Source organism: Vigna unguiculata, chromosome 11 (assembly GCF_004118075.2).
Source record: "Vigna unguiculata cultivar IT97K-499-35 chromosome 11, ASM411807v1, whole genome shotgun sequence".
NCBI classification, from domain to species: Eukaryota; Viridiplantae; Streptophyta; class Magnoliopsida; order Fabales; family Fabaceae; genus Vigna; species Vigna unguiculata.
In genome coordinates, this window is record NC_040289.1 from 492,440 (window position 1) to 503,982 (window position 11,543).

General features: G+C 25.4%; 1 protein-coding gene across 2 annotated transcripts; it reads left to right on the forward strand.

Moving 5' to 3' along the window:
* Positions 1–3,117: 3,117 nt before the first annotated feature.
* On the forward strand, positions 3,118–10,733 carry LOC114168758 (protein DETOXIFICATION 43-like). 2 transcript variants are annotated; one of them, XM_028053678.1, is made up of 12 exons: positions 3,118–3,327; positions 3,885–4,006; positions 5,066–5,386; positions 6,503–6,693; positions 7,102–7,237; positions 7,354–7,450; positions 8,234–8,334; positions 8,772–8,935; positions 9,151–9,339; positions 9,445–9,540; positions 10,014–10,135; positions 10,457–10,733. In XM_028053678.1, the coding sequence occupies exons 1-12, from the start codon at positions 3,251–3,253 to the stop codon at positions 10,509–10,511; spliced, it is 1,671 nt and encodes a 556-aa protein (XP_027909479.1). In that variant the 5' UTR covers positions 3,118–3,250; the 3' UTR covers positions 10,512–10,733. The 2 variants fall into 2 exon arrangements, with proteins under 2 accessions (XP_027909479.1, XP_027909480.1); XM_028053679.1 differs by having other exon boundaries at positions 6,506–6,693.
* The last annotated feature ends 810 nt before the right edge of the window (positions 10,734–11,543 follow it).

Sequence of the window (11,543 nt, forward strand, 5' to 3'; positions counted from 1 at the left end):
CAAATACGTCTTTACATGCTAGCTAGGTTCATAGTAAATTTATTAATTTATATATATATATATATATATATATATATATATATATATATATATATATATATATATATATATATATATATATAATGGCAAACTTGGGCATTGAAATAGTTTTAAAATTTTGGAAATACAAATAGTAAAAATACGATAAAGTTGAAATATTTAATTACGGTATGAATAGTGTAAATTTGATATTTTTTATCATAGACGAAATTAAAACTCTAGTTAGTGAGTTTCAATGAAATTAATGAAATATAATAATAATAATTTATAGTTTTTGAATAATTTAATTTGGTAAAAACAATACTTACAATAATATTTACTAAATAATAAATTGGATTCTCATTCTTTTTTTAGTTTTTTTTTCTGTCATAAATATTCTTGAATAAAGATTTATTTTTTTTTTTAGTAAACGATAATCACTAACCTTACTAGTTTTTACTTGTAAACTTGTAATAAACATCAAACACATATCTCTTTAAAATAAATCATTCCCTCCAAATATAAACTCGTGATACTTAACTATTAATTCATCTCTCAAGATTACGTCATGTTTATTATATATTCGAAAATAAGAATTAAAAAAATAGCATTTTAATCTTTATTGTCCTTCACAATACCATGAAAAGGCCAAAAAGGTTTACCTAACCATGACATATTCCTAAACGTACTTTTGTGAGTACTTTCTTTTTTTCCATACACCGTTGTACTTGTTCACAACACTTGTCACAATTCTAGTGAAAACCTAATTAATTTATTATGCATACACATTGAATCTAGGGTTGGAAACTTTCTTAACCACCAATTTTTTTGACCTAAATTTTGTTTTTTGCATAACTGAGGAAGGTTCAACTATTCTATCGAGATTGAAAAATGTGTGAGACAAGTGTATTCAGAAAATTTGTCAGAAATTAATTTTCAATTTCACTATTCAATAAACACATTGATAAAATTAATTCTCATAAACTAACATGTGAACAAAATATTCCTGAAAAATCATGTCTCTAGAACAAAGTATCTTTGATTTCTAGTAGAAAATAAGTCAGAAATATTGTTGGTTAGAAGAGTGAGATGCATGAGTATGATTTTATGTATATATAAAGAGAGAATGAGATTCCAAAAACTATTGTGCTTCTTTTATTTTTTATTTTTAAATTAAACACTTTTATATAATTCCAATTATTTTCATACCATTTTAATTCTATCTCAGTCTATTTTGTTCACTCTGTTATTATTTTTATACATTTCTCTCTACACATTGCTTTTCTATCACTCTCCCAAACAAAGCTAGAAAGTTGTAATGTTTAGCTGTGAATGTGTAAAATACCCCAAAAAGTATATATTTTGAAGAATATAAGTAAATTTGTAAGAAAAGGAATAAGAAAAAAAGAAAGCAATCTTTTAGTTTATGAGAAGGAATTACAAAAATTAAAGATTCATTGAAGAAAAAATATTTAGATATTTAAAAAATAATAATAATGATTTCAAAGTTTTGTAAGAGATGACAATTAAATGAATATAATTTTATAAAAATAAACTAATTTTTATTTCAATTTATAGGGATTAAAAATAATAACAATTACAAATTTAATTATGTATATAAAAAAGAAACTTTTATCCGATCAAAACCAAAACTTACTCTTTTCTATATTTAAACTAATTTATAATTTTGATAATTCAAATTTTAATTAACTATATCAATTGGATCTTTCTACATTACAATTCTATTCGTTGAGTCTTCTCATTAGTTAAAATTAGTTGATGAAACATTAATTATTAATAACATAATTATGTACTAAATTCACATAAGCACAATACTTGGAGGACTCAATATAATCAGAATCTAAAACCCAAAATCACATTGTGATATCTATTCGACCATCCAACTTAAAAACTAAAATAAACTAATTAAAATATCAAAATTAAAATTATTCAATAATAATCATAATAATAATAAATATATAAATCTTAGTTACGAAGTTTCTTCTGCTATATGCATGTATGTGTATGAGAGATCCAACTGAGGACGGTGTTTGCTGTAATCTCACATTCTTCATTCATCTTTGCACATTTAGCATCCAATTTTTATAGCATTTTAATGTTATATAGTGTTCTTATAACTACTTTTCTAAAAGCTCTATTGATTTTTTTTTTTAATTCTGAAATTTCCATAGCATCTCGAGTGCACTGTACTATGTGAACATGCTTAGGAATAATTTATTTTAGTAATAACTAGGTTTGTTTTAGTACTAGGAATATGTTCTTTTGAAACACATTTTTTGAACTTGTTCTTTTTTATTAGTTAAAATATTGATTCAAAACTACAAAAATCATGGAGAAAACTATGAAATCCATAAAGTTTTAATTATACGATATCGGTTACGATTGGACTTTAACTCTAATTCAATCCTACAAAATCAGTTTGTAAGGTAAGGTTTGCATCCTAGTTATATACTATGAAATTGTCTCATCTTTATAGTCGACGTGAGACTAAGTTTTTTTTTTTTTTATGTTATCCTCTGCTGAGCATTAAAAACACACTGTTTTTGTACTTTAAAAATAATTTTAATATATTTTAAAATTTTAAAATTAATGACCATCAGTGTATTTTGAAGGCAGAACAGATGAACAATAGAGAAAAACCAGTAGAGAATCCAATCTCTCCAATGATATACATTAAACATTAGACTATAGGGAAAAATATAAAAATGATTATGATTTGTGTGTGTTTATAATGGTAGGAGATGGAATATAGTTGCATAGTTTAACTGAGGAAGGTTCCAACTGTATGAAGAAGACAAAATTATGATGCTTGTAAATGCTTCATTATTTGGCTCTTGGATATCCCCAAACCACTCCTATAAAAACCATCACTTCTCTACTCATCTTTCAACACCAGAAAGGTATCATCACATTACTATCTTCTTACCTTAAATTTCTTCTATCATTTGCATGCAATGTGATCATCAATCATCATCATCATCATATATGTTTCTTCTCTGTTGTCATTATTAATGTGAACATTCAACATTAATATTATCGAACCATCTCAAACTAAACTTATGATGTTATTGTATATAGTTCTGCAGATTAATGTTGTTGATCAGATAGATACACACCCTGAAGGATTTTCTTCTTCTCAGATCAATTTCTTCAAACACTTCGTCTGCATAGCTTTTCTCACTTCTGGTGTGAGATTCATCAAAATCCATTAATGGAAGAGAATGGTAGTTCCAATGAACCAAACAGCAACTCGAAGTGGCCTCTCTTCATTTTCTTCAAAGGTGCAAGGTATGATATTAATTACTCATTATTATTATTATTTTTTTTTGTAAGAGAAAATTTTACTGTCTAAAATATATAGAAAGAAAGTGTTGAAAACAAACTCTTCAATATACTCTTTAGGCACACTATTTTTGTTGACTGGAGTTTATTATAAATCTTAAAGAAATGTTGTGTTCTGCATTTTTATTATTTGTTTGAATAAGTTTTAGCGAGTGTTATGTGAAAAAAAGTTATATAAGGTGAGATTTGTATTTTATTTATATATTATTAAATTGTTTTATTTTTAGACGACATAGGATTTTCAACAAAAATTTTAACGAATAAAATAATATAATTAATAATATATTATAATATTATTGAAAGTTCATTTAGTTTGTTATATAGAATAATATATTGGATATATGGGGAAAATTGTTTGACCTATATAGTTACATTATTGCATTTACATGTGAAAGCTCTTATCTGATAAGCATTATTAATGTAGTTTTATAAATGAAGTATAATTAATAATAATATATTTTCTTGATTCTGGTAATTAATTAAATTAATTAATTTTAATGTAGGGATGTTTTCAAATTGGATGCACTTTCTCGGGAGTTATTAGGGATTGCTTTTCCCTCAGCACTAGCCGTTGCAGCTGATCCAATTGCTTCTCTAATTGACACAGCTTTCATTGGCCACATAGGTATTTTATATATAAAATATTATATATATATATATATATATATATATATATATATATATATATATATATATATATATATATATTCAATCATCCATAGTTATGAGTAGCCAAATGGGTTAATATGGAATTGGTCAAAAAAATCATATTTAATTCAAATTTCTAAATAAAGTTCAACTTTGTAAGAGTTTTTTTTTTTTCCCCAAAATTCTTCGGATTAGTTAAATGAAATTAAAGGAGAATATAAAAGGGTTAGTCTTTAACTTATTTTATTAGGTCTTCATAAAATTTTTATTTTTATATATTCTCATACATGTGAGATGTTATATTTTCTAATCCTATTACAACTTTTCTTTACCTTTTTTTTAAATATTTCTAGAAATATAAAACTTAACCCATTACATTATAAGAAAATGATTAAATAGTAATCAAAATTAATTATTATAATGATTAATTTATAAAATAAATATTATTAATATATGAAATATTTTTTATTATAAATAAAAAATTATAATTAATTTATAAATTGGTTTTTAAATTAGACTCTAATATTACTTACTAAACTTTTGGTTATTTAAAAGAAATAGTGTATAAATTGATCATTAATTAGAGAATAATTTAAATATTAAATTTTTTGACAACCAAAATATTAATGACCAATTTATAAATCAGTATATTTTTTATTCATATGAAATTATTTTAGATATTAGTTTATAAATTTGTATTTAAATTAGTCATTATAATAATTAATTATTTTTTATTTTAATGGTAATTATTTTAGAATTTTCTTATAATGTATTTAAAAAAAAAAGAATTATATTTTTCTTATAATGTGATTCCTGAAAATTTAACTTCTTAGACAATTATAAATATGTAAATTTAGAATGTGATTCCTGGTGATAATACCATACTGTGGTAACTTAATTAACTAAGCATGTGTTCATTAGAAATATAACATGAAATCATTTACATAAGCTTAATTATTAATTCCTTATAATTTGAACCATTAATTTGACATTTTTTTTCTGTCTTGAAGCTAATATTTTGTTTTGATGTGTTCAGGGCCTGTGGAACTTGCTGCTGCAGGAGTTTCCATTGCTTTGTTCAACCAAGCTTCAAGAATCACCATTTTTCCTCTTGTGAGCATCACCACTTCATTTGTGGCTGAGGAAGATACTCTTGAAAAGCTCAAAGAAGTGATTGTGCCAGAGGAACACATGCTTCAACACATGGAAAAAGGTTCTCTCAAACACAGTAATAACATTTCACCAAAACCTCTGCTTCAAAATTCTGAATCAAAGGATCCAGAAGTCAAAAGTTTTGGATCCCAAGCTCTGCAAAATAATCATGCTACAAGGGACAATCACACAGAAACTGGAGATGGTAATTTTTTCTCTCAGAATCCTTTTTTTTTTCAAATATCAAGAAAATATTTTAATTTTTATTTTATTCTTATACACTAAAGATCCTACAAATATTTTAAAATTAGACCGGGTGGAAATAATTGGTTTGACTTTCGTTCAACTGATAATAATTAAAATGTATATATTAAATGCTAAATAAGATTTTAAGTAGTAATATAAAATTAATAAAAATCTGGATCTTGAAACTATAAATTAATATAAAATGATTACGTTATATGTATACTATTACAAATTTTCATGTGAATTTTCTTGTAAAGGTGTTAAAAGAATTTGCAAAAAAAACTTTTTTTTTATTATTTTATCTAAAAAATTTTATTGACACATAATTATTTTTTATAAAATTATAAAATTTGTAAGTATTTTTTACAAAATTTGTTGTAAAAAGTATTTTATACAAAATATTTTATAAAAAAATTGATAACAATTTTTTTCAAATTTTTTTCATAACAAAATAATAAAATTTATAAGTATTTTCTATAAAAAAAAAATTCAAAACAAAATTGATAGGAAATGTGAATTTTTTAACGGTAATTTCATAAAATAAAGAATAAAATTATTTGATAAAATAATTTATACTTGAACTGTTTAAATTTTAACTTATTTATGATTACTTATGTCTATAGTCTTTCAATCTTAATATATATATATATATATATATATATATATATATATATATATGACAATTAAAGCATTGTATATTAAATTTAAAAACAAAAAGTAGAATGTAATTTGTTAGACTTATTATCACAGGATTTGAATGAATTCTTCATGGATTTTCACCATTTCTATAAAGTATCATTCTTTTCTGGAATTATCAAATTAAGAAACCATTCTAATACACTAGTTCAACCTAGCTATATCAGTTTTTGAAAACAGTGAGCCCTAGTTATGCCTCTTTCTTTATACAATATTTAAGCAGAATCTAGACATAGTACATGCTTCTATTATGATCATCAACACCTACTTTTGTTATCATATGTTGTCGGTGTTGCCGACATGTATACATGGAGAAAGATTGAATAATGCAGATACCAGTGTTTTATTATATTCCTATATATTTTTTATTACTTTTCAGAAGCCAACAAAAGTATCTGCAAGTCTTCATGGATTACTAAGAGTGGAGAGAAAGATGGAAAGAAGAAGAAGAAGAGACGTATTGCTTCAGCATCAACAGCACTACTTTTTGGCACCATCCTTGGTCTTATTCAAACTGCTGTTCTTATATTTGCAGCAAAACCTCTCTTACGTGTTATGGGTGTGAAACCAGTAAGATTATGTCATGATTTATTAGAAAAGGGTTTAATATTTTCTCGATTTAATACGTTTTTTATCTCTTAATTTTCAGTGAAAATTGAAATTAATCCATCTTTGAAACTCTGACCAAACTGATCTCTTGATTTTATAAACATACGAATTTAATTTTTTTAACCAAATTTTGTTAAGTTTATTTGATGTTTTAAACGCGTTTCTCAACTAACATTGAAATGAAAATGTGTCAAATAATGTAAACAACTCAAATGTTTCAAATACTAAATTGAGTCAAATCAATTTTCACTGAAAATTAAAGGAATAAAAAAATATTTAATCTTTTTATTTTTGTCATGCTTTTATAAGATAAAAAACTTGTATGATGTTCATCCTGTTTAATCACAGTGATTTTGTTACTTTGCTTAGGATTCTCCAATGCTAAATCCAGCAGAAAAGTACTTAAAACTGAGATCTATTGGAGCACCTGCGGTTCTTCTTTCCTTGGCCATGCAAGGAATCTTTAGAGGGTTTAAGGATACAACAACTCCATTATATGTCATTGGTAGCTTCAAATTATACATATTTTTTAATGATCACCATATATATTTTGAGAAAGAAAGTGTACTTATACATTTTTTTTTTATCCTAACTCGGTTTTCGTTTGTTGATTTTATTTAGTTTCTGGATATGCATTCAATGTCATCTTGGACCCAATTCTTATTTTCACATTGAAATTAGGCATCAAAGGAGCAGCCATCTCACATGTTTTATCTCAGTAAGTTACTGTCTTTTTATGATATACGAATATAACATATATTGGATACGTTTACACGTTTATTATAAAAGCAATTGGATGCAACAACTAATATATATTTATATTTATATATATGTACATTGAATAATGTATAATTTTTTTTGAAAAATATGATAAATATATAATTGTTATTATGTAAATATAAATTAAAATTAAATATATTAAATATTATTAAAAAAATTATAAATTATTATAACAATAAAAGAATAATATACTACTAAAAAAACTCATATTTTCTGTCAATTTTGTTTTGAAATTTTTTTCGTAGGAAATGCTTATAAATTTTGTTGTGAAAAAAAAAATTGTAAGAAATTGCTACCAATTTTCTTGCAAAATATTTTGTATAAAACACTTTTCACAACAAATTTTGTAGGAAATATTTGCAAATTTTATGATTTGGTAGGAAATGATTATTCACGAAGGAATTACCTACCAATTAAAATTCTTAGAAAAAATGGGAAAAAAAGTTTTTTCTTAGAAATTTTTATAACAAATTTACAAAAGAAAAATCTCATGTAATATGAGAATTTCTAATAGTGATAGATACTTCATTAATAAGTATTGATAAAATATCTTTAAGTATTAGCTACTGATATTTGTCAGACATGAATACATGACACAAATCGAAGTATTTATGGATACGTGACATAAATTTAATTATAATTGCATTTTTGTTACATATTTGAATTTGAATATTACTTGTTCATCATATTTCATGTTCTTACAAAACTGTAACACTTTCAGGTACATGATGGCAATCACTCTTTTACTGATATTAATGAAAAAAGTGCATCTCTTACCTCCAAGCATAAAGGATTTGCAGATTTTCAGATTTCTTAAAAATGGTAAGGCCATCTAGAGATTGCATATTCTAAATATTAATAGAATGAGAAAAAAAAGCCAAATGTCACAATAAGAAAAAAATACATAGAAGTTAAACAGAAAACAATAACATCATAATACCTGTGTCAGAAATACAGGTTAATCTGCTGAACAACCAACTGGTACTGCATAAAACTGTCACTTTTTTTTCTTCATATATTACATTATTGAATGATACAGTATGTTTGAGAATTCAAATTTGAGTCTAAGTTTCATATCGAGTAAAAATGAGAAAATTAAGTATCATATAAGGATCAAGGTCCATAAATCTATTATCTTAAAATTTTGGGTTAAAAGTGGTGTCAATTCCTTATATTGTATCTCTCTAGTGATCCTCTCTCAAAAGACTCAACGGTATAATTGATATGTTTTGATTTTGTTTTGAATTTCTATGTTGCAGGAGGTTTGTTGATGCTGAGAGTGATAGCAGTGACATTTTGTGTTACCTTGGCAGCATCATTAGCAGCAAGGCTTGGTTCAATTCCCATGGCTGCATTTCAGACATGCCTGCAAGTCTGGTTGACTTCATCTCTTCTTGCAGATGGTTTAGCTGTTGCTGTTCAGGTAATCATATATTTTTCTATCACATTCAACAGTCTCATATCGTTTAAAAATTAAGGTTTAAGACAGTTTAAATATTTTTTCTCATTTTATCTCTTGAAATATATTTTAAGAATAAAACCGTGATCGGAAACATTTTGTCTTTGTATTTTTATTTATATTTACAAAAATATTATAGTATTTTAACACTAATTAATATTTTTTTCCCTTCTTCACAGGCAATTCTAGCTTGTTCTTTTGCTGAAAAGGACTATAAGAAAACAACAGCAGCTGCAATAAGAACACTGCAAATGGCTTTTGTTTTAGGAATGGGTCTTTCTCTTACTGTTGGACTTGGATTATACTTTGGAGCTGGAATATTCTCTAGAAATATTCATGTTGTGCACTTAATTAAAATAGGCTTACCGGTAATTAATAAATATTATTTTACAACAAATCAACAATCAAAACCATGATATTTATGTTTCAATCATAATTATCTAATTAATTTCATTCATATAATAATCCACCAGTTTGTGGCTGCTACTCAACCAATCAATTCACTAGCCTTTGTGTTTGATGGAGTGAACTATGGAGCTTCTGATTTTGCATACGCAGCATGCTCTCTCGTAAGTTCACACATGCCCTTTTTCATTCTTTATCATATTTTGCATATTTAATTATCCAAAATTATCGATTTTAGGTTGCGTTGGAGATTTCAATTCCACTATTGATATTGTCAAAACAATATATATGTTGATATAAATTTCATATTATAAATCAATTTTGTATGATTTAGTTAGATTTAAAAATATACTTTTTAACATGATATCATAGTTATGTAATGACCTATTCTATCAAATTTTATAAGATTTATTGTTTTATCCGCTATTTGACCGTTATCAGACCATTTATAAATATACAATTTTACGTTTGAGATGTATGTGTCTCAACGTAAAGAATGTGATAACAATCTCGTATCGACTATAGATAAAGTCAATCACAATATATATAAATGAATGAAAACTTTATTTTATAAATCGATTTTGTAAGATTGAATTAAATTTCAAATATATCTATTAACATACTACTTTCTTTTTAGGTGGTGGTGTCCATAGTAAGTGTAGCCATAGAGTTTGTTCTCTACAGGGCCAAACATTTCATTGGGATTTGGATTGCACTAACCATATATATGACTCTTCGCATGTTGGCTGGTGTATGGAGGTAATTAAACTTTGCATGTTATTCAGTTTAACTTTCATGATATTATAACTTTTCTTGTAGTAAACATAAGTATATATATATATATATATATATATATATATATATATAAAATCACACTTTTATAATATACAGAAGAAGTATTTAAGTGTAAGTCTAAGTTTCACATTGGTTATAAATGAAAAAGTAAAGTACTATATATATCAGGTCTTATTGGTATTGTATCTTCTCAGTTAACCCCTTCTTTAAACCTAATATTTTGTTGTAACATTATATGTACAAAAACCTAATTGGTTGAATCGTGCTTGATAATTGCACATGCAGGATGGGAACTGGGACAGGACCATGGCACTATCTCAGAGGTTGTTCATTGACTTAATTAGCACATACAATTATTTAATCGCCAGACAAATTTTGTTGTCGAGTATTTTACTTGTTCTGTATTCATATCACGATCTCACTTTCCCCTTATACGTAGGAACTTTATTATATATTTTTGTAATACATCTAGGTTTGCTTCATTCACACTCATTATTTTACTTTTTGTAATACATCATTGCTTCATTTACACGTTATATATATCATATTGTGGTTTTCAGAAGATTCATATATATATTGTGTTTTTGCATTGCGTAAAATTTCAGAGTGTAGTCGTTTACTTCAATTTTTTCAAGCCACGTTAAAGCATATAATTAAAATTTGTAGATTGTCATTTTGAACCACACCAAAAAATAAAAATTAAGGGTTGTTGATAGGGTATTAGAGCAACATATATAACACTGGAGCAAAGTTTTTCAAGAATCATTAGTATGTGAATTGTAATTGTTGAATAATGATTAAATAATTCACCTCTACCAATAATAATTAATACTAGAAATTCACATTAAGTGGAGATAATAAGTGATGCTTTTTTGATTGACAAAAAAAATTACATAAAATGAACTTCCAATCCTTTTATAAAATCATTTCGAAATACGGTTCAAAACCCAAGGTAAAAAATACAAAATAAAAATAACAAAATATTGTGGTAAAGAAAATTGAATTCAATTCATGTTCTAACATTTTAACAAAATCCTACATTACTTGATCACTCTTTGGAACCTATTAATTAATACCTACACAACTCATGATTTGAACTAGAATGTGCAACATTTTGTTGTTCATGTGTTATGTTGGTTCCATTTCTAAATTATGTAACGAGAAATTAGATTCTCCAGAGATAGCAACTTGTACTTTTGCATTCCGACCCAAGTAAATTCTCGGTAGTATCTACACCCTGCATCCAAAATTTTATTCTTTTATTATTTGTACCCAACTTTTTTTTCCATACTAGAGTCACAACTGCTATATATACGAGAAAAACTATTTAGACTATAGAGTCTAAAAAAGTTAGACCATGAAATAGAAGAAA